The sequence below is a fragment of the Pseudophryne corroboree genome, chromosome 5, assembly GCF_028390025.1.
Source record: "Pseudophryne corroboree isolate aPseCor3 chromosome 5, aPseCor3.hap2, whole genome shotgun sequence".
Classification (NCBI taxonomy): domain Eukaryota; kingdom Metazoa; phylum Chordata; class Amphibia; order Anura; family Myobatrachidae; genus Pseudophryne; species Pseudophryne corroboree.
Window position 1 is genome coordinate 140872293 of NC_086448.1, and position 25028 is coordinate 140897320.

General features: G+C 45.8%; 1 protein-coding gene across 1 annotated transcript in view; it reads left to right on the plus strand.

Annotated features, from left to right (window-relative positions):
• Window positions 1–25028, plus strand: part of LOC134927385 (ATP-dependent translocase ABCB1-like) — a 943310-nt gene that overhangs the window by 475821 nt on the left and 442461 nt on the right. The window contains exon 14 of the mRNA XM_063921755.1: window positions 20614–20718. Coding sequence (XP_063777825.1) covers window positions 20614–20718 — 105 coding nt within the window. The remainder of the gene's footprint in view (window positions 1–20613; window positions 20719–25028) is intronic.

Consider the following 25028-nt stretch of genomic DNA (forward strand, 5'->3'; position numbering starts at 1 on the left):
CATCACGTGTGCTACAATGTGAATTTCAGATCATTCAGTGTGCTACAATGTGAATTTGGGCTCATTCAGTCTGCTACAAGGTGAATTTTGGCTCATTCAGTGTGCTACAATGTCAATTTCGGCTCATTCAGTGTGCTATATTGTGAATTCCGGCTCTTTCAGTGTGCTACAATGTGAATTTCTGCTCATTCAGTGTGCTACAAGGGGAATTTCGGCTCATTCAGTGTGCTACAAGGTAAATTTATTTCGGCTCATACAGTGTGCTACAATGTGATTTTCGGCTCATTCAGTGTGATGTAATGTGAATTTCGGCTCATTTAGTGTGCTACAATGTGAATTTTGGCTCGTTCAGTGTGCTACAATGTGAATTTTGGCTCATTCAGTGTGCTACAATGTGAATTTCGGCTCATTTAGTGTGCTACAATGTGAGTTTCGGCTCATTTAGTGTGCTACAATGTGAATTTTGGCTCATTCATTGTGCTACAATGTGAGTTTCGGCTCATTCAGTGTGCTACAATGTGAGTTTCGGCTCATTCAGTGTGCTATAATGTGAATTTCGGCTCATTCAGTGTGCTACAATGTGAATTTTGGCTCATTCATTGTGCTACAATGTGAGTTTCGGCTCATTCAGTGTGCTACAATGTGAGTTTCGGCTCATTCAGTGTGCTATAATGTGAATTTCGGCTCGTACCATGTGCTATAATATGAATTTCAGTTCGTACCGTGTGCTATAAGGTGAAAAGGACACGCCCCCTTTTGGGTGACCATGTCCCCTTTTCTGGAGCATGTGCGTGCCTTCGGCGTGCATAATTGTCTCCTTGTCTTTTCCATACACCCACTTCAAAATTTCCACTTCGACCACTATAAATAAATATATATATATATATATATATATATATATATTCTCAGTGCCTCCCCAGCCAGTGACCTCACCGCACGCCACTGGTTGACGCATCTGTATCCAGACTCTCAAACAAGGTGGTTTTACCTGTTCCGGGATCTACCGCCTTAAAGGAGCCGGCAGATAGGAAAATTTATAACACACTTAAGTCAATGTATACTGCTTCTGGGGACATATTACGTCCCACTATTGCTAGTGCATGGATTGCAAAAGCAATAGTGAAGTGGTCGGCTACCTTGCTTGAGGATTGGGATACGATGGATAGGGATGACGTTGCATTGGATTTATGCAATATTCATGATTCTGCAGGGTTTATGGTAGAATCCATGAAAGACCTGGGTTCCATGGCTGCGGAAATTTCTTCCATGTCTGTTTCAGCTCGTCGGGAACAGTGGCTGTGCCAGTGGTCGGCCGACGTGAGATCCATAAGGAGTGTGGAGTTGCTACCCTATACAGGTCAGGCTCTCTTTGGGGAAGCTCTAGATGCGTGGGTATTAGAGATGAGCGCCTGAAATTTTTCGGGTTTTGTGTTTTGGTTTTGGGTTCGGTTCCGCGGCCGTGTTTTGGGTTCGACCGCGTTTTGGCAAAACCTCACCGAATTTTTTTTGTCGGATTCGGGTGTGTTTTGGATTCGGGTGTTTATTTAAAAAAACCCTAAAAAACAGCTTAAATCATAGAATTTGGGGGTCATTTTGATCCCATATTATTATTAACCTCAAAAACCATAATTTCCACTCATTTTCAGTCTATTCTGAATACCTCACACCTCACAATATTATTTTTAGTCCTAAAATTTGCACCGAGGTCGCTGGATGACTAAGCTAAGCGACCCTAGTGGCCGACACAAACACCTGGCCCATCTAGGAGTGGCACTGCAGTGTCACGCAGGATGTCCCTTCCAAAAAACCCTCCCCAAACAGCACATGACGCAAAGAAAAAAAGAGGCGCAATGAGGTAGCTGTGTGAGTAAGATTAGCGACCCTAGTGGCCGACACAAACACCGGGCCCATCTAGGAGTGGCACTGCAGTGTCACGCAGGATGGCCCTTCCAAAAAACCCTCCCCAAACAGCACATGACGCAAAGAAAAAAAGAGGCGCAATGAGGTAGCTGACTGTGTGAGTAAGATAAGCGACCCTAGTGGCCGACACAAACACCGGGCCCATTTAGGAGTGGCACTGCAGTGTCACGCAGGATGGCCCTTCCAAAAAACCCTCCCCAAACAGCACATGACGCAAAAAAAAATAAAAGAAAAAAGAGGTGCAAGATGGAATTGTCCTTGGGCCCTCCCACCCACCCTTATGTTGTATAAACAAAACAGGACATGCACACTTTAACCAACCCATCATTTCAGTGACAGGGTCTGCCACACGACTGTGACTGATATGACGGGTTGGTTTGGACCCCCCCCAAAAAAGAAGCAATTAATCTCTCCTTGCACAAACTGGCTCTACAGAGGCAAGATGTCCACCTCATCATCATCCTCCGATATATCACCGTGTACATCCCCCTCCTCACAGATTATCAATTCGTCCCCACTGGAATCCACCATCTCAGCTCCCTGTGTACTTTGTGGAGGCAATTGCTGCTGGTCAATGTCTCCGCGGAGGAATTGATTATAATTCATTTTAATGAACATCATCTTCTCCACATTTTCTGGATGTAACCTCGTACGCCGATTGCTGACAAGGTGAGCGGCGGCACTAAACACTCTTTCGGAGTACACACTTGTGGGAGGGCAACTTAGGTAGAATAAAGCCAGTTTGTGCAATGGCCTCCAAATTGCCTCTTTTTCCTGCCAGTATAAGTATGGACTGTGTGACGTGCCTACTTGGATGCGGTCACTCATATAATCCTCCACCATTCTTTCAATGGTGAGAGAATCATATGCAGTGACAGTAGACGACATGTCCGTAATCGTTGTCAGGTCCTTCAGTCCGGACCAGATGTCAGCATCAGCAGTCGCTCCAGACTGCCCTGCATCACCGCCAGCGGGTGGGCTCGGAATTCTGAGCCTTTTCCTCGCACCCCCAGTTGCGGGAGAATGTGAAGGAGGAGATGTTGACAGGTCGCGTTCCGCTTGACTTGACAATTTTCTCACCAGCAGGTCTTTCAACCCCAGCAGACTTGTGTCTGCCGGAAAGAGAGATCCAAGGTAGGCTTTAAATCTAGGATCGAGCACGGTGGCCAAAATGTAGTGCTCTGATTTCAACAGATTGACCACCCGTGAATCCTTGTTAAGCGAATTAAGGGCTCCATCCACAAGTCCCACATGCCTAGCGGAATCGCTCCGTGTTAGCTCCTCCTTCAATGTCTCCAGCTTCTTCTGCAAAAGCCTGATGAGGGGAATGACCTGACTCAGGCTGGCAGTGTCTGAACTGACTTCACGTGTGGCAAGTTCAAAGGGCATCAGAACCTTGCACAACGTTGAAATCATTCTCCACTGCGCTTGAGACAGGTGCATTCCACCTCCTATATCGTGCTCAATTGTATAGGCTTGAATGGCCTTTTGCTGCTCCTCCAACCTCTGAAGCATATAGAGGGTTAAATTCCACCTCGTTACCACTTCTTGCTTCAGATGATGGCAGGGCAGGTTCAGTAGTTTTTGGTGGTGCTCCAGTCTTCTGTACGTGGTGCCTGTACGCCGAAAGTGTCCCGCAATTCTTCTGGCCACCGACAGCATCTCTTGCACGCCCCTGTCGTTTTTTAAATAATTCTGCACCACCAAATTCAAGGTATGTGCAAAACATGGGACGTGCTGGAATTTGCCCATATTTAATGCACACACAATATTGCTGGCGTTGTCCGATGCCACAAATCCACAGGAGAGTCCAATTGGGGTAAGCTATTCCGCGATGATCTTCCTCAGTTGCCGTAAGAGGTTTTCAGCTGTGTGCGTATTCTGGAAACCGGTGATACAAAGCGTAGCCTGCCTAGGAAAGAGTTGGCGTTTGCGAGATGCTGCTACTGGTGCCGCCGCTGCTGTTCTTGCGGCGGGAGTCCATACATCTACCCAGTGGGCTGTCACAGTCATATAGTCCTGACCCTGCCCTGCTCCACTTGTCCACATGTCCGTGGTTAAGTGGACATTGGGTACAGCTGCATTTTTTAGGACACTGGTGACTCTTTTTCTGAGGTCTGTGTACATTTTCGGTATCGCCTGCCTAGAGAAATGGAACCTAGATGGTATTTGGTACCGGGGACACAGTACCTCCAACAAGTCTCTAGTTGGCTCTGCAGTAATGATGGATACCGGAACCACGGTTCTCACCACCCAGGATGCCAAGGCCTCAGTTATCCGCTTTGCAGTAGGATGACTGCTGTGATATTTCATCTTCCTCGCAAAGGACTGTTGGACAGTCAATTGCTTGGTGGAAGTAGTAAAAGTGGTCTTACGACTTCCCCTCTGGGATGACCATCGACTCCCAGCAGCAACAACAGCAGCGCCAGCAGCAGTAGGCGTTACACGCAAGGATGCATCAGAGGAATCCCAGGCAGGAGAGGAATCGTCAGAATTGCCAGTGACATGGCCTGCAGGACTATTGGCATTCCTGGGGAAGGAGGAAATTGACACTGAGGGAGTTGGTGGGGTGGTTTGCGTGAGCTTGGTTACAAGAGGAAGGGATTTACTGGTCAGTGGACTGCTTCCGCTGTCACCCAAAGTTTTTGAACTTGTCACTGACTTATTATGAATGCGCTGCAGGTGACGTATAAGGGAGGATGTTCCGAGGTGGTTAACGTCCTTACCCCTACTTATTACAGCTTGACAAAGGGAACACACGGCTTGACACCTGTTGTCCGCATTTCTGTTGAAATACCTCCACACCGAAGAGCTGATTTTTTTGGTATTTTCACCTGGCAAGTCAACGGCCATATTCCTCCCACGGACAACAGGTGTCTCCCCGGGTGCCTGACTTAAACAAACCACCTCACCATCAGAATCCTCCTGGTCAATTTCCTCCCCAGCGCCAGCAACACCCATATCCTCCTCATCCTGGTGTACTTCAACACTGACATCTTCAATCTGACTATCAGGAACTGGACTGCGGGTGCTCCTTCCAGCACTTGCAGGGGGCGTGCCAATGGTGGAAGGCGCATGCTCTTCACGTCCAGTGTTGGGAAGGTCAGGCATCGCAACCGACACAATTGGACTCTCCTTGTGGATTTGGGATTTCGAAGAACGCACAGTTCTTTGCGGTGCTACTGCTTTTGCCAGCTTGAGTCTTTTCAGTTTTCTAGCGAGAGGCTGAGTGCCTCCATCCTCATGTGAAGCTGAACCACTAGCCATGAACATAGGCCAGGGCCTCAGCCGTTCCTTGCCACTCCGTGTGGTAAATGGCATATTGGCAAGTTTACGCTTCTCCTCCAACAATTTTATTTTAGGTTTTGGAGTCCTTTTTTTACTGATATTTGGTGTTTTGGATTTGACATGCTCTGTACTATGACATTGGGCATCGGCCTTGGCAGACGACGTTGCTGGCATTTCATCGTCTCGGCCATGACTAGTGGCAGCAGCTTCAGCACGAGGTGGAAGTGGATCTTGATCTTTCCCTAATTTTGGAACCTCAACATTTTTGTTCTCCATATTTTAATAGGCACAACTAAAAGGCACCTCAGGTAAACAATGGAGATGGATGGATACTAGTATACAATTATGGACGGACTGCCGAGTGCCGACACAGAGGTAGCTACAGCCGTGAACTACCGTACTGTACTGTGTCTGCTGCTAATATAGACTGGTTGATAAAGAGATGTAGTAGTATGTATGTATAAAGAAGAAAGAAAAAAAAACCACGGGTAGGTGGTATACAATTATGGACGGACTGCCGAGTGCCGACACAGAGGTAGCTACAGCCGTGAACTACCGTACTGTACTGTGTCTGCTGCTAATATAGACTGGTTGATAAAGAGATGTAGTAGTATGTATGTATAAAGAAGAAAGAAAAAAAAACCTCGGGTAGGTGGTATACAATTATGGACGGACTGCCGAGTGCCGACACAGAGGTAGCCACAGCCGTGAACTACCGTACTGTACTGTGTCTGCTGCTAATATAGACTGGTTGATAAAGAGATGTAGTAGTATGTATGTATAAAGAAGAAAAAAAAAACCACAGGTAGGTGGTATACAATTATGGACGGACTGCCGAGTGCCGACACAGAGGTAGCTACAGCCGTGAACTACCGTACTGTACTGTGTCTGCTGCTAATATAGACTGGTTGATAAAGAGATGTAGTAGTATGTATGTATAAAGAAGAAAGAAAAAAAAACCTCGGGTAGGTGGTATACAATTATGGATGGACTGCCGAGTGCCGACACAGAGGTAGCCACAGCCGTGAACTACCGTACTGTACTGTGTCTGCTGCTAATATAGACTGGTTGATAAAGAGATGTAGTAGTATGTATGTATAAAGAAGAAAGAAAAAAAAACCACGGGTAGGTGGTATACAATTATGGACGGACTGCCGAGTGCCGACACAGAGGTAGCCACAGCCGTGAACTACCGTACTGTACTGTGTCTGCTGCTAATATAGACTGGTTGATAAAGAGATGTAGTAGTATGTATGTATAAAGAAGAAAGAAAAAAAAACCTCGGGTAGGTGGTATACAATTATGGACGGACTGCCGAGTGCCGACACAGAGGTAGCCACAGCCGTGAACTACCGTACTGTACTGTGTTTGCTGCTAATATAGACTGGTTGATAAAGAGATGTAGTAGTATGTATGTATAAAGAAGAAAGAAAAAAAAACCACGGGTAGGTGGTATACAATTATGGACGGACTGCCGAGTGCCGACACAGAGGTAGCTACAGCCGTGAACTACCGTACTGTACTGTGTCTGCTGCTAATATAGACTGGTTGATAAAGAGATGTAGTAGTATGTATGTATAAAGAAGAAAGAAAAAAAAACCTCGGGTAGGTGGTATACAATTATGGACGGACTGCCGAGTGCCGACACAGAGGTAGCCACAGCCGTGAACTACCATACTGTACTGTGTCTGCTGCTAATATAGACTGGTTGATAAAGAGATGTAGTAGTATGTATGTATAAAGAAGAAAGAAAAAAAAACCACGGGTAGGTGGTATACAATTATGGACGGACTGCCGAGTGCCGACACAGAGGTAGCCACAGCCATGAACTACCGTACTGTACTGTGTCTGCTGCTAATATAGACTGGTTGATAAAGAGATGTAGTAGTATGTATGTATAAAGAAGAAAGAAAAAAAAAACACGGGTAGGTGGTATACAATTATGGACGGACTGCCGAGTGCCGACACAGAGGTAGCCACAGCCGTGAACTACCGTACTGTACTGTGTCTGCTGCTAATATAGACTGGTTGATAAAGAGATGTAGTAGTATGTATGTATAAAGAAGAAAGAAAAAAAAACCACGGGTAGGTGGTATACAATTATGGACGGACTGCCGAGTGCCGACACAGAGGTAGCTACAGCCGTGAACTACCGTACTGTACTGTGTCTGCTGCTAATATAGACTGGTTGATAAAGAGATGTAGTAGTATGTATGTATAAAGAAGAAAGAAAAAAAAACCTCGGGTAGGTGGTATACAATTATGGACGGACAGCCGAGTGCCGACACAGAGGTAGCCACAGCCATGAACTACCGTACTGTACTGTGTCTGCTGCTAATATAGACTGGTTGATAAAGAGATGTAGTAGTATGTATGTATAAAGAAGAAAAAAAAACCACGGGTAGGTGGTATACAATTATGGACGGACTGCCGAGTGCCGACACAGAGGTAGCTACAGCCGTGAACTACCGTACTGTACTGTGTCTGCTGCTAATATAGACTGGTTGATAAAGAGATGTAGTAGTATGTATGTATAAAGAAGAAAGAAAAAAAAACCTCGGGTAGGTGGTATACAATTATGGACGGACTGCCGAGTGCCGACACAGAGGTAGCCACAGCCGTGAACTACTGTACTGTACTGTGTCTGCTGCTAATATAGACTGGTTGATAAAGAGATGTAGTAGCATGTATGTATAAAGAAGAAAGAAAAAAAAACCACGGGTAGGTGGTATACAATTATGGACGGACTGCCGAGTGCCGACACAGAGGTAGCTACAGCCGTGAACTACCATACTGTACTGTGTCTGCTGCTAATATAGACTGGTTGATAAAAAGATGTAGTAGTATGTATGTATGTATAAAGAAGAAAGAAAAAAAAACCTCGGGTAGGTGGTATACAATTATGGACGGACTGCCGAGTGCCGACACAGAGGTAGCCACAGCCGTGAACTACTGTACTGTACTGTGTCTGCTGCTAATATAGACTGGTTGATAAAGAGATGTAGTAGTATGTATGTATAAAGAAGAAAGAAAAAAAAACCACGGGTAGGTGGTATACAATTATGGACGGACTGCCGAGTGCCGACACAGAGGTAGCTACAGCCGTGAACTACCATACTGTACTGTGTCTGCTGCTAATATAGACTGGTTGATAAAGAGATGTAGTAGTATGTATGTATGTATAAAGAAGAAAGAAAAAAAAACCTCGGGTAGGTGGTATACAATTATGGACGGACTGCCGAGTGCCGACACAGAGGTAGCCACAGCCGTGAACTACCGTACTGTGTCTGCTGCTAATATAGACTGGTTGATAAAGAGATGTAGTAGTATGTATGTATAAAGAAGAAAGAAAAAAAAACCACGGGTAGGTGGTATACAATTATGGACGGACTGCCGAGTGCCGACACAGAGGTAGCTACAGCCGTGAACTACCGTACTGTGTCTGCTGCTAATATAGACTGGTTGATAAAGAGATGTAGTAGTATGTATGTATAAAGAAGAAAGAAAAAAAAAACCTCGGGTAGGTGGTATACAATTATGGACGGACTGCCGAGTGCCGACACAGAGGTAGCCACAGCCGTGGACTACCGTACTGTACTGTGTCTGCTGCTAATATAGACTGGTTGATAAAGAGATGTAGTAGTATGTATGTATAAAGAAGAAAGAAAAAAAAACCACGGGTAGGTGGTATACAATTATGGATGGACTGCCGAGTGCCGACACAGAGGTAGCTACAGCCGTGAACTACCGTACTGTGTCTGCTGCGACTGGATGATAAATAATGATATAAAAAATATATATATATCACTACTGCAGCCGGACAGGTATATATATATTATATAATGACGGACCTGCTGGACACTGTCTGTCAGCAGAATGAGTTTTTTATAGAATAAAAAAAAAAACACCACACAAGTGAAGTCACACGACGAGTGTTTAACTTTTTCAGGCAATCACAATATAGTATACTACTAACTATACTGGTGGTCAGTGTGGTCAGGTCACTGGTCAGTCACACTGCAGTGGCACTCCTGCAGCAAAAGTGTGCACTGTTTAATTTTAATATAATATGTACTCCTGGCTCCTGCTATAACCTATAACTGGCACTGCAGTGCTCCCCAGTCTCCCCCACAATTATAAGCTGTGTGAGCTGAGCACAGTCAGATATATAATATATACATAGATGATGCAGCACACTGGGCTGAGCAGTGCACACAGATATGGTATGTGACTGAGTCACTGTGTGTATCGTTTTTTCCAGGCAGAGAACGGATATATTAAATAAACTGCACTGTCTGGTGGTCACTGTGGTCAGTCACTAGTAAACTCTGCACTCTCTACACTTCTACAGTACTCCGAGTCCTAAGCTCCAGTAAATCAGGTCAATCTCTCTCTCTCTCTCTCTCTTCTAATCTAAATGGAGAGGACGCCAGCCACGTCCTCTCCCTATCAATCTCAATGCACGTGTGAAAATGGCGGCGACGCGCGGCTCCTTATATAGAATCCGAGTCTCGCGAGAATCCGACAGCGTCATGATGACGTTCGGGCGCGCTCGGGTTAACCGAGCAAGGCGGGAAGATCCGAGTCGCTCGGACCCGTGAGAAAAAACATGAAGTTCGTGCGGGTTCGGATTCAGAGAAACCGAACCCGCTCATCTCTAGTGGGTATCCACCACTACAGCGGGTAAGTCTCCATTTCTTCCCTCAGCAGCACCTGCTCCGAAGAAATCCTTCTCCTCAGCTGCGCAGCAGTCCTTTCAGCCTAACAAGCCTAGAAAGGCCAGAACATCCAATACCTTCTTTAGGGGAGGTAGGGTTAAGTCCAAGAAACCTGCCGCTGCAGGTTCCCAGGAACAAAAGCCTGCTTCGGGTACCCCAAAGTCCTCCGCATGACAGTGGACTGCAAGGCCTGGTGGTGGGGCCTGTGGGAGCAAGACTTGGACATTTCAGTCATGTCTAGATATAGTCCGGCCTGGATCCTTGGGTAGTAGATATTGTGTCTCAGGTATACAGGCTGGAATTTCAAAGTCTCCCTCCTCATCGCTTTTTCAAGTCGGGCTTACTAACTCTGTTGGAGGACAGCGCAGTGCTTCAAGATGCTATCCAGAAGCTGGTGGATGCACAAGTCATTGTGCCGGTACCACCTCAAATGCTGAACAAAGGTTACTATTCGAACCTTTTTGTGGTACCGAAACCGGATGGTTCGGTATGTCCCAATCTGAACTTAAAGTCATTGAACCCCTTTCTAAAGGAGTTCAAGATGGAATCTCTCAGGGCGGTGATATCAGGTCTGGAAGAGGGGGAATTCCTGGTATCACTGGATATCAAGGATGCGTAACTTCACATTCCGATCTGGCTGTCGCATCAGGGTTATCTCCGCTTCGCATTGCTGGACTGTCATTTTCAGTTCAAGGCTCTGCCATTTGGCCTCTCCACAGCACCAAGGGTGTTTACCAAGGTGATGGCAAAAATTATTATACTACTCCGCAAGCAGGGTGTGAACATCAGTCCTTATCTGGATGATCTCCTGATAAAGGCATCGTCCAAAGAGAAGCTGCTGCAGTCCATTGGGTTCTGAATTTTCCAAAGTCACATTTGGAACCAACCCAGAGATTGTCATTTCTGGGAATAGTCCTGGATACAGAAGTGCAGCGAGTGCTTCTTGCGCAGGATCCAATCCATGGTCCGGGATGTCTTGAAGCCAACCCGGGTGTCAGTTCATCAATGCATTCACCTATTTGGAAAGACTGTGGCCTCATACGAGGCTCTCCACAATGGGAGGTGCCATGCTCGGTCCTTCCAACTGGATCTCCTGGACAAGTGATCGGGATCTCATCTCCACATGCATCAGAGAAATCGCCTGTCACCAAGGGCGAGGATTTCACTCCTCTGGTGGCTCCAATTGCCTCACCTCCTGGAAGGCCGCAGGATCGGGATTCAGAATTTGGGCCTGCTAACATCGGATGTGAGCCTCAGTGGCTGGGGAGCAGTCACTCTGCAGACCTTCCAAGGATGGTGGTCAAGCCTGGAAGCTGGCCTGCCCATCAACAATCTGGAACTAAGAGCCATCTACAACGGTCTTCTTCAGACGGCCCCTCTTCTAAGAAATCGGGCCATTCAAGTGCAGTCGGACAACGTAACAACAGTGGCTTACATAATCCGACAGGGCAGAACCAAGAGCAGAGCGGCAATGTCAGAGGTGACAAGAATACTCCTCTGGACAGAAAAGCACTCAATGGCGCTGTCAGCCATCTTTATTCCGGGAGTAGACAACTGGGAAGCAGACTTCCTCAGCAGACACGATCTCCATCCAGGAGAGTGGGGACTCCATCTGGAGGTGTTCAAGGAAGTAACAGATCTTTGAGGTCTACTCCAAATAGACATGATGGCCTCTCGTCTCAACAAGAAGCTTTGGCATTATTGTTTCAGGTCGAGGGATCCACAGGCAGTGGCAGTGGATGCCCTGGTGTCTCCGTGTGTGTTCCAGTCAGTGTACGTGTTTGCACCACTCCCACTCATCCCAAGAATCCTAAAGCTCATAAGGGGAACAAGGGTACAAGCGATCCTCATTGCCCCAGACTGGCGAAAAAGGGCTCTTCCTCTTCGGGAGGACCAACTACAGCAGGGGCCGTTCGCCTATCAAGACGTACCGTGGCTTCATTTGACAGCATGGAAGCTGAGTGCCTGATTCTTGCTCGGAAGGGTATACTGAAAAAAGTTATTCCTACCCTCATACAGGCTAAGAAAGGGGTAACGTCTAAACGTTACCATCATATTTTGAAAAAATATGTCTCTTGGTGTGAGTCCAAGAAGTTTCCTACGGTGGATTTTCAACTGGGACGTTTCCTCCTCTTCCTGCAAGCAGGTGTGGATATGGGTCTGAGGCTGGGATCTGTGAAGGTCCAGATTTCAGCCCTATCCATTTTCTTTCAGAAACAATTGGCTGCCCTCCCTGATGTTCAGACCTTTTTGAAGGGAGTCCTGCATATCCAACCTCTCTTTGTACCGCCAATGGCGCCATGGGACCTTAACGTGGTTTGAGCCTCTACAGGTGGTAGAGCTCAAATTTCTTACTTGGAAGGCAGTCACTTTGTTGGCCTTAGCTTCTGCTAGACGTGTCCGAGCTGAGGGCTTTATCATGTAAAAGCCCTTACTTAATCTTCCATGAAGATAGAGCTGAGCTCTGGACTGGTCAGCAGTTTCTTCCAAAGGTTGTGTTGGCATTTCATATCAACCAACCTATTGTGGTGCCAGTGGCTACTGACTCCTCAATTACTTCAAAGTCCTTGGATGTGTCCTGATTTTAAGCAGACTATTTCTCACTGGATTAGGTCCACTCTCCAGCACGCTTATTCTACGGCAGGACTGCCGTGTCCAAAATCTGTTAAGGCCCACTCTACTCGTAAGGTGGGGTCTTCCTGGGCAGCTGCCCGGGGTGTCTTGGCAGTGCAACTTTGCCGAGCTGCCACTTGGTTTAGGTCGAACACGTTTGCTAATTTCTACAAGTTCGATACTTTGGCCTCTGATCTGCAGTTCAGTCAGTCAGTTCTGCAGGAGCCTCCGCGCTCTCCCTCCCATTCTGGAAGCTTTGGTACATCCCCATGGTACTAATATGGACCCCAGCATTCTCTAGGGCAGGCATGTCCAACCTGCGGCCCTCCAGCTGTTGTGAAACTACATATCCCAGCATGCCCTGACACTGTTTTGCTGTCAGAGAATGCTAAAGCTGTGTCAGGGCATGCTGGGATGTGTAGTTTCTCAACAGCTGGAGGGTGGCAGGTTGGACATGCCTGCTCTAAGGCGTAAGAGAAAATAGGATTTTGGTACCTACCAGTAAATCCTTTTCTCGTAGTCTGTAGAGGATGCTGGATGCTTTCCCAGCGCTTCGTTTTCCTGCAATTGTTATTTGGTTCAGTACAACTTCGTTTTAGTTGAGTACTGCATTGTTACTTGGTAAGTAATGTTTCAGCTGTTGCTAAGTAGTTCAAGCTAGTTCACTTGACGTGCCTTGTATGTGTGAGCTGGTATGAATCTCGCCACTATCTGTGTTAAATCCTTCTCTCGAAGTATGTTGTCTCCTCGGGCACAGTTTCTAGACTGAGTCTGGTAGGAGGGGCATAGAGGGAGGAGCCAGCCCACACGCTCAAACTCTTAAAATGCCAATGGCTCCTGGTGGACCTGTCTATACCCCCATTGTACTAATGTGGAACCCAGCATCCTCTACTGACTACGCGAAAAGGATTTACAGATAGGTACCAAAATCCTATTTTTTTCACTTTTTTATATGTAAAGCAGTAGTCTCAGCACTTGAATCACAGGGCACACATTCATTAAACTGTAATAACCTTTCTCTGACTGTCTGTGGTTAGCTTTGCTGTGTTTGCCTTCAACACCACAACTATGACTTCATACTCAGGCGTCAAGTTCTATAACATTGCTGTAGCAATCTCTTCACCATCTACTTGCACTCAGATGTTTATTGCTGAAAAAATAGACATCATTTTGTCTATTTAATCACTCATACTGTTCAATTTTCTTAATTTTGTTTTATATGATACACATCTTAATATATTCTCCTCATGAGACCTCCAGCTTGGTACACTGCCTCTAGTGCTTCCCAAATGTCTTTAGCTGGTGTCTTCCTATGTATAATAGAGTATTCATGTTGCTCCACACTTAAACCAATAGTGCCCATATCCCTCTCTACATTATCTGGGCTTGGATCTGCACCAGGATTTACTGTAATGTTCCACAATCTTTCAATTGCATTTATCTAGCAAACTTCAAAGTTGTATAAATTCACTGCACCTTTAAGCCTTTACGCTTGATAAATCCCATCATAGATGAAGATCCTACACACAAAAGGGTTTAGGAAAAAACCTCAAGTGGCGCAGAACAAGAATGGTAACTATATGTATTACCCAATACTCTTCAAATCGGGAAGGTTCGCTTCCAGGGAGATGTATTTGAAAAAAACAGAAAGTACAAAACAGCGTTCAGAAAATATGGTCAATGCAGAAGGTCACGGTGGGGGGCAACCCAGACTCCTTTGACTAAGCATTGTTCAAGAAACGTGATTTTTATCCGTAAGGTTCACCACGGTGGATGATATGGCGTATTGCTTACATGCGTGCTCCAGCTCACAGACACGGATGGATTAAAGGGGGCTGGCACTTGAAGATATCCAAAGATACCTTTATATGGAAGTACTTCAACATTTGAAGTAAGCGCTCATGTGAGCACTCATTTGATATAAGGAATAGGAGTGAACGAGTACACATTGTCCAAAGTTTGGCTATATCACGTGTAGAAGGATAAAGATACCTTTATATGTCTTATTTATATACATTCTATGTAAGCATATATGTGAGCAGTATTCTGAACTAAGCACTGAGGTGAACCTTACGGATAAAATTCACACACTCTATATATCACCTAGCCGGAGGAATTTGGGGTGATCCCCACATTTTTGAATCCCCATAAGCAGCGTATTTAACATTTGTTCCTGGTACTGTGTTCTTTTTGCATAAATATCGCTGGGGAGTATGTCAACATAAGAACCTTGCCGAATAAAGAGCGATCGTAGGAAGCTTAAAGATACCTTTATGTGTTCCATCTGCATTCGTTCCATGTAAGCACGCATGTAAGCAATACGCCATATCATCCACCGTGGTGAACCTTACGTATGGAAATCACATGTCTTGGACATTGCTTAGCCAAAGGGGTCTGGGTTGCCCCCCACCGTGACTTTCTGCATTGACCATATTTTCTGAACGCTGTTTTGTACTCTGTTTTTTTTTTCAAATACATCTCCCTGGAAGCGAACCCTACAAAGAACCTTCCCGATTTGAAGAGTATTGGACTCTAACTCACAAGGGTAATACATATAGTTACCATTCTTGTTCTGCACCACTTGAGTTTTTTTCCTAAACCCTTTTGTGTATATGCTTTTCGGTGTGTTAGGTGACGCACCTGGAAAATACCTTGTTTGGCTGCAGTGAAAGTGCGCAGGAATATATCAGGTATCATTGTCATAGATGAAGAGCCTGCATACCTGCTTCTTACAGCCATAACTATGCAGCCTTTGTGCACTAAACAGCTATTGTTCTGCTACACTGGAAACACTTGGTGCTGTCTTCACTCTGTTCTCTATGGCAGTCTGCACTACATGTGATTACTATGTCATCTGTATGCTGCTCTCTGCATACTAGTAGCTTATGTGTCTGGGTGTCTGTGCCCATAACCTGTTGTAAATGATGTATGTGCAGGTGTTGACACTGCATCTAGGCACACACCAGCAGTCAGATGACTCAAACTATGAATAGTTCAGTTACTTAACCAGAGGTGTTAGTTACTATATAGCAGGTACAGCCATTCACAGTTACATGTACACTGGTGATGGAGTGGAGCTTGAGGTTGAGTGGGGTGTCATACAGCTCGCAAGCCGGTGAAAGTATTCTGCAAACAGTTAGTGGGACAGGGATGCTGGAACAGCTCTAGAACAGGTACAGTATTAACCAAGTCTCTCATAAAAGCTGAACAGGAGACTTTGTTTCCCATCCTGTCACTTACGCATTAAAAACAAGATGTCCCCTGCACATGCTCAGTAATGATCTTGGTGGTCATGTTAGGATAGGGCATAAATCCTCCCTCGAGAACAGGAAGTCTGAAGTCGGTGTAGTGTCAGGTGTCTTTCAAAACCCACATGCTTCTTATAGGGTGTGGGGAAATGATGACTCTACTTTGTAATCTTTTCATTGTTCTGTCATGATCTGCCTTTAGTTTATTATCGAGATTCCCTCATCAAGAATCTTTCATGTCTTCTCAATTGGCTTCCAACCAATTGTACAACACTTGGTACTGAAGGATTGGCGTATAGCTGAGGTAGTGCCATTATTTAAAAAGGGATCCAAAAATCTTCCGTGAAACTACAGACCAGTTAGTTTAACATCTATAGTGGGGAAAATATTGGAAGGAATTCTAAGCAACAGCATATAGGAGTATCTACAGTCCACTAGGATTATTAGCAAGAACCAGCACGGGTTTGTGAGGGACAGGTCATGTCAGACTAACTTAATTAGCTTCTACCAGGAAGTGAGCAATAATCTTGATCAAGAAAAAGCAGTGGATGTGGCCTTCCTAAAGTTTGCAAAAGCCTTCAATACAGTTCCTCACAGGAGACTGATGATCAAATTAAAGGAGCTTGGCCTAGGAAAAACTATTTGCACATGGATAAGCATCTGGTTGGATAGCAGGTTACAGCGAGTAGTGGTCAACGGGAAGTCCTCAACCTGGTCCCCAGTAGTCAGCGGAATACCACAAGGGTCCGTACTCGGACCACTACTGTTCAACATATTTATCAATGACCTAGAAATAGACCTGGAAAGCACAGTGTTAATCGTTGCAGATGATACTAAACTGTGTAAGGTAATAAATTCAGAATTAGATGTGGAGTCCTTGCAGAATGCTCTATCTAAACTTGAACTCTGGGCGTCTAAATGGAAAATGAGGTTCAATACAGACAAATGCAAGGTTATGCATTTTGGGACTAAAAACAAACTTGCATCCTACATATTAAATGGAGAATGCATAGGGGAAACAGAGTTGGAAAAAGATTTGGGGCTATTCTTTGATAATAGGCTTAATAACCATACACAATGTCAAAACACAGTAAAGAAGGCAAGTAAGGTGCTAGCGTGCATAAATAGGGGAATTGAGACAAGGGACTCGGATGTAATCATGCCGCTGTATAAGACATTGGTACCTCCGCACCTGGAATATTGTGTTCAGTTTTGGGCACCATTGTATAAAAAAGACATCAGTGTATTCGAAAGTGTTCAAAGGCGAGCTACTAAATTGATTAAAGGCTTAGAAGGACTGGACTATAAGGAAATACTTACTAGGCTGAATATGTATACACTAGAAGAGGCGCCTAAGAGGAGATATTATTAATATCTTCAAATATGTAAAGGGACATCACAAAGAGTTATCAGAGGAGTTATTTATTAAAAGAACACAGTTTAGGACACGTGGGCACTCACTGCGACTGGAGGAGAGAAAGTTCTGAACGCAATGGAGGAAAGGGTTCTTTACTGTTAGGGCAATCAGGATGTGGAATTCCCTGCCAGGGAAGGTGGTAATGGCAGACTCTGTCATTGGATTTAAAAAAGGAATGGATAAATTTCTGAATGAAAAAGCTATCCAAGGTTATAATACTTAAAATATCAACGTGGTTAATCCGGGGGTAACACGAGTTATAGTAGCTAACTAGTCATAAAACATTATTCATCAAGTATGTAGGATCATCACAACTTAAATCAGGTTGAACACGGTGGGCAATTTGCCTATACTGAACCTCAAGTACTATGTTACTATGTTACTTTGTTCCATGTTTATGTTTGTACATATATTGTCAAGATCTGCATGGAGATTGTAGAGTTCATTTTAATTTTAACTTGGAAATAACCTTTGTTCCCTATTCTTCTTCAGCCTCATCCCCATTGAAGTGGATGGCCTGGCATGAATATGTAACTGATAATGTTGTCGCTCAGTTAATTCACAAACCTTCCCTCTCAGACCCATTACAATATAATCAGATAGAGGATGTTTCCCCTTGAACTGTTGGTATTGCTTTCTGTTATCTGACTGTTTATCTATGTCTCTTTAGCCTGTTTTGAGTTACTGGTTTTTGTACAGTAGTCTGTGTATTCAGTTTCCCATGTGTTCCTACCCCATGTTCCCTTTCCTCGTTGTTGTTGTTGCTTGCTGTACCCCTATATTGCAAAATTTCAATAAATATTATAGTGCCATTTGCCTTCCTTATGTAGAGAAGCCACCACCACGTATAGTATATGAGCTCTTGTGGTTGCCTAGCTAGCTCTTGACTGATTTACTGATCCAAGTTCATCTGAGCCGCAGCTTGGGTGTTCCCGCCTAGACTCAGAGCCCACATCGAGGCCGAACATCATCCTCCCGGTGTCGGATTCTCGCAGGACTTGGATTCTATTTAAGATGCTGCGTCCGGAACTTGCGCCATTTCACACTAAAGCACATTGCCATTTGCTACGCTGTCCTCTGCTGTATTTGCTGTGCTGTATCCACAAGTGGCTGTGCTCCAGTGACTGTATAGGGACACACTGACTGCACGCTGCTGTATGCTGTGCTATACTCTACTGTATTAGCTGCACTTTGTTCACAAGTGGCTGTGCTCTATGGTGACTATATGTAGGGACACACTGACTGCACGCTGCTGCATGCTGTGCTATACTCTACTGTATTAGCTGTACTTTGTTCACAAGTGGCTGTGCTCTATGGTGACTATATGTAGTGTCACAGGGACTTAACACTGCTGTATGCTGCGCTATACTCTGCTGTATTAGCTGTGCTGTCTCCGCAAGTGGCTGTTCTTTATAGTGACTGTATGTAGGGGCATGCTGCTCGATGCTGCACTATGCTGTATTAGCTGTGCTTTGTCCACAAATGGCTGTGCTCTATGGTGACTGTATGTAGGGGCACACTGACTGCATACTGCTGTATGCTGCACTATACTCTGCTGTATTAGCTGTGCTGTATCCAAAAGTGGCTGTGCTCTATAGTGACTATGGAGGCACACTACTGATTGCTGCGCTGCACTCTGCTGTAAATTGTACTGTTTGGTGCACTTTACCCTAGTGTGCTTTGCAGAGGCGTAACTAGGGTAGGGCGAGTGGGGCACGTGCCCTGGGCGCCTTGGCAGGCCCAGCAGAGGGGGGCGCCACTGGTGGCCAGGGAATCATGCCCACTCACCCCCGTCATGCCGCAATGTGATGGGAGGAGAGCGCAGCGTATCTCCCTCCCCTCAATGTCCTCACCGCCGCTGCCGCACTGCCAGCAGCGCTGCGTGTGTCCAAGGACACTGGTGTTAGCCAATCAGAGCTTGCGGACCGGCTCCTGATTGGCTGCTGATCCGCGAGCTCTGATTGGCTAACGAATCGGCGCCACATAGCGCTACATAGCCATAGCCGCCACCGGAGACCACATAGCCGCCGCCAGAGCGTTGAGGGGCAGGAGAGGTGCTGCGCTGCACTCTCCTCCCCTCACATAGCACAGAGAAGCGGTGAGTGACGGGGGGTGGGATTTTATATCTGGCACTGTGGGGCATATATCTGGCACTGTGGGGCATGGAACTGGCACTATAGAGCATGTATCTGACACAGTGGGGCAATGTAACTGGCACTGTGGGGCATGTGACTGGCACTGTGGGGCATGTGACTGGCACTGTGGGGCATGTGACTGGCACTGTGGGGCATGTGACTGGCACTGTGGTGCATTGTAACTGGCACTGTGGGGTAATGTATCTGGCACTGTGGAGCATGTATCTGGCACTGTGGAGCATTGTATCTGGCACTGTGGAGCATTGTAACTGGCACTGTGGGGCAATTTATCTGGCACTGTGGGGCAATGTATCTGGCACTGTGGTGCAATGTAACTGGCACTGTGGGGCATGTAACTGGCACTGTGCGGCATTGTATCTGGCGCTGTGGGGCGCTGTATCTGTCACTGTGTATCTGGCACTGTGGAGCACTGTGTATCTGGCACTGTGTAAAGAGAGGACTCTGCATACGTACTGTGCAAAAATCGAATGAAGGTGTGCTAAGAGACGACACAAGGGATGGATGATAGTGTGCTGAGAAGCGACACGGGGTAGGTGATAGTAATGTTGGCACGCCCTATTTTCAGTGGCCACACCCCTTCCGGAGTGTGGCCACACCCCTTCTGGTGCGTGGTCATGGCCATTTTTTCAGGGCGCGAGCACATACTTCTTTTAGTGTTTTTTTTTTTTTGGGGGGGGGGGCGCCACTCTTCATCTTGCCCTGGGCTCCGAAAATCCTAGTTACGCCTCTGGTGCTTTGTTCACGTGTATCTATATGCCATGCGACTTCATGCAGTTTGAACAGAGCTATGAGTTAAAAAGATATAACTCTATTGTTTGTACTGTTCTTTGAAAAAAAAAAATTTAAAAAGCTAAAATCACATAATGTGGCCCTTTTCTTGTTTCTACAGTATTATTAACCTCAATAACCTTAATTTCACATTACTGTTTTCACCAACAGTAGTTAAAGGCTGCAGCGTGCTGGCTGGTTACTAAGCAACAGGGCAGTGGCACAAACACATGGCAGTTTATAGCACATTTATAAAACATTGCCGAAGCGTACCCAGTAGTACTAGCATACTAGTCAGTGTCAGGGTAGCGGGAATACTTTTGTTGGTGTGATGCCTGGACCTGTGTGGACAACATTTACTACCGTGTTTGCCACATTTCATGCAATTGAATCATTTGGTCTTTATCAAAAGAAATTTAAATAAACGATTCCATCTCATATTTAATTTAATGTATGTTTTTCTTTTTTCTTTTTTACTTTTACAGGCATTTGGCGAACAAGATAATGTAAAAAGGAGTCAAAAAACTAACTTTTTATCAATAATGTTATTGATCATGGGATTAATTGGTTTAATGGCACATATTACCATGGTAAGACATGTATGAAGCATATGGCATATATCATTAGGATATGTCTTGTGTTAAACAATGGGCAATGTAACAGTGCTTACATAGAGATGTAGCCAGCCTCGTTGTTGCTATGGCTATTCGCATCCGCCACTAGTTTGGCGTTGGACATTTACACATTTACTGGCTTGTGTTTATCAGCATACCCAAGGCCGATAGACTTAACATTGTGCGATCACAAGTGCGAATGGTCACAGTCACACTTAATCACTACAGTGCATATGCATTGCGGCAACAATGAGGCTGGCGACATCTGCAAACTTATGTTCTTTGTTTATGATACTTGTAGAAATATTAAGATGAGAATGTGTCAGATTTTCTGGTTCATTGTACTTCAATCAGTCTTGCCAGAATAATTCTACAATCAGTTTTCGGGAGTCCGTAGAGGGAGATTTACTAATGTGCAGGTTGTCAAAGATGCAGATCATCAGAATCCTTTCTATTGATAGTTATAAAATATCAGTCAAAGCCACTGATGCTTTAATATCTCGCAAATCTACTCCACATTGTCAAAAGTGAATGCTGTCTCCATTCATGACTTTGTTTTTGTTTTCCTAAGCCGGCGCTCCTAGGTGGATGTAGCCAAAGTGCTGCCATGGTTTTATATAAACACTATATATGAATAAACAACGACACAGGAGTAGAGAATGGCATATATGCCTTACAACCCTATGAGGTCTATGTACTAAAACTTGGTGAGAGATATAGGGACAGAATTAAAATAAGATTTTACTCACCGGTAAATCTATTTCTCGTAGTCCGTAGTGGATGCTGGGAACTCCGTAAGGACCATGGGGATAGCGGCTCCGCAGGAGACTGGGCACAACTAAAGAAAGCTTTAGGACTACCTGGTGTGCACTGGCTCCTCCCACTATGACCCTCCTCCAGACCTCAGTTAGGATACTGTGCCCGGAAGAGCTGACACAATAAGGAAGGATTTTGAATCCCGTGTAAGACTCATACCAGCCACACCAATCACACCGTATAACTCGTGATACTATACCCAGTTAACAGTATGAAATATAACTGAGCCTCTCAACAGATGGCTCAACAATAACCCTTTAGTTAGGCAATAACTATATACAAGTATTGCAGACAATCCACACTTGGGACTACGGACTACGAGAAATAGATTTACCGGTGAGTAAAATCTTATTTTCTCTGACGTCCTAGTGGATGCTGGGAACTCCGTAAGGACCATGGGGATTATACCAAAGCTCCCAAACAGGTGGGAGAGTGCGGATGACTCTGTAGCACCGAATGAGAGAACTCAAGGTCCTCCTCAGCCAGGGTATCAATTTTGTAGAATTTTGCAAACGTGTTTGACCCTGACCAAGTAGCAGCTCGGCAAAGTTGTAAAGCCGAGACCCCTCGGCAGCCGCCCAAGAAGAGCCCTCTTCCTTGTGGAATGGGCTTTTACAGATTTAGGATGCGGCAGTCCAGCCGCAGAATGCGCAAGCTGAATTGTGCTACAAATCTAGCAAGCAATAGTCTGCTTAGAAGCAGGAGCACCCAACTTGTTGGGTGCATACAGGATAAATAGCGAGTCAGTTTTCCTGACTCCAGCCGTCCTGGAAACATAATTTTCAAGGCCCTGACTATGTCAAGTAACTTGGAATCCTCCAAGTCCCTAGTAGCCGCAGGCACCACAATAGGTTGGTTCAAGTGAAAAGCTGATACCACCTTAGGGAGAAACTGGGGACGAGTCCTCAATTCTGCCCTATCCATATGGAAAAACAGATAAGGGCTTTTACCCAACAAAGCCGCCAATTCTGACACACACCTGGCCGAAGCCAAGGCCAATAGCATGACCACCTTTCACGTGAGATATTTTAAATCTATGGTTTTAAGTGGTTCAAACCAGTGTGATTTTAGAAAATCCAACACCACGTTGAGATCCCAATGTGCCACTGAAGGCACAAAAGGGGGCTGAATATGCAGCACTCCTTTTACAAATGTCTGAACTTCAGGCAGTGAAGCCAGTTCTTTCTGGAAGAAAATCGACAGAACCGAAATCTGGACCTTAATGGAACCCAATTTTAGGCCCATAGTCACTCCTGACAGTAGGAAGTGCAGAAATCGACCCAGCTGAAATTCCTCTGCTGGGGCCTTCCTGGCCTCACACCACGCAACATATTTTCGCCAAATGCGGTGATAATGGTTGCGGTTACTTCTTTCCAAGCTTTAATCAGCGTAGGAATGACTTCCTCCGGAATGTCCTTTTCCTTCAGGATCCGGCGTTCAACTGCCATGCCGCCAACGCAGCCGTGGTAAGTCTTGGGACAGACACGGCCCCTGCTGCAGCAAGTCCTGTCTGAGCGGTAGAGGCCATGGGTCCTCTGAGATTATTTCTTGAAGTTCCGGGTACCAAGTTCTTCTTGACCAATCCGGAACAATGAGTATAGTACTTACTCCTCTTTTCCTTATTATCCTCAGTACCTTGGGTATGAGAGGAAGAGGAAGGAACACATAAACCGACTGGTACACCCACGGTGTCCCTAGAGCGTCCACAGCTATTGCCTGAGGGTCTCTCGACCTGGCACAATATCTTTCTAGCTTTTTGTTTAGGCGGGACGCCATCATGTCCACCTGTGGCCTTTCCCAATGGTTTACAATCAGTTGGAAGACTTCTGTATGAAGTCCCCACTCTCCCGGGTGTAGGTCGTGTCTGCTGAGGAAGTCTGCTTCCCAGTTGTCCACTCCCGGAATGAACACTGCTGACCGTGCTAACACGTGATTTTCCGCCCATCGGAGAATCCTTGTGGCTTCTGCCACGCCATCCTGCTTCTTGTGCCGCCCTGTCGGTTTACATGGGCGACTGCCGTAATGTTGTCTGATTGGATCAGTACCAGCTGGTTTTGAAGCAGGGGTCTTGCCTGACTTAGGGCATTGTAAATGGCCCTTAGTTCCAGAATATTTATGTGTAGGGAAATCTCCAGATTTGACCATAGTCCCTGGAAGTTTCTTCCCTGTGTGACTGCCCCCCAGCCTCGAAGGCTGGCATCCGTGGTCACCAGGACCCAGTCCTGTATGGCGAATCTGCGGCCCTCTTGAAGATGAGCACTCTGCAGCCACCACAGCAGAGATACCCTGGTCCTTGGAGACAGGGTTATCAGCCGATGCATCTGAAGATGTGATCCGGACCACTTGTCCAACAGGTCCCACTGAAAAGTTCTTGTATGGAACCTGCCGAATGGAATTGCTTCGTAGGAAGCTACCATTTTTTTTTACCGGACTCGCGTGCAGTGATGCACCGACACCTGTTTTGGTTTCAGGAGGCCTCTGACTAGAGATGACAGCTCCTTGGCTTTCTCCTCCGAGAGAAACACTTTTTTCTGGTCTGTGTCCAGAACCATACCCAGGAACAGTAGACGCGTCGTAGGAACCAGCTGCGACTTTGGAATATTCAGAATCCAGCCGTGCTGTTGTAGCACTTCCCGAGATACTGCTACCCTGACAAACAACTGCTCCCTGGACCTCGCCTTTATAAGGAGATTGTCCAAGTACGGGATAATTATTTTGGCCATTTCCTTGGTAAATACCCTCGGTGCCGGGGACAGACCAACGGCAAGGTCTGGAATTGGTAATGACAATCCTGTACCACAATTTTGAGATACTCCTGGTGAGGAGGGTAAAGAGGGACATGTAGGTAAGCATCCTTGATGTCCAGTGATACCCTGAAAATTCTCCAGGCTTGCAATAATCGCCCTGAGCGATTCCATTTTGAATTTGAACCTTCGTACATAAATGTTCAAGGATTTCAATTGTAGAATGGGTCTCACCGAACCGTCTGGTTTCGGTACCACAAACTTTTTGGAATAGTAACCCCGGCCTTGTTGAAGGAGGGGTACCTTGATTTCACCTGCTGGAAGTACAGCTTGTGAATTGCCACCAGTACTAACTCCCTATCTCCGAGGGCAGCAGGCAAGGCTGATGTGAGGTAACAGCTAGGGGGAGTCGTCTCGAACTCCAGCTTGTATTCCTGTGATACTACTTGCAGAACCCAGGAATCCACCTGTGGGCAAGCCCACTGGGCCCTGAAGTTCCCGAGACGCGCCCCCATCGCACCTGTCTCCACCTGTGGAGCCCCAGCGTCATGCTGTGGACTCAGAGGAAGCGGGGGAAGATTTTTGATCCTGGGAACTGGCTGTCTGTGCAGCCTTTTCCTTCTTCCCTTGTGCAGAAAAGGAAGCGCCTTTGGCCCCCTTGCTTTTCTGAAGCCGAAAGGACTGTACCTGATAATACAGTGCTTTCTTAGGCTGTGAGGAAACCTG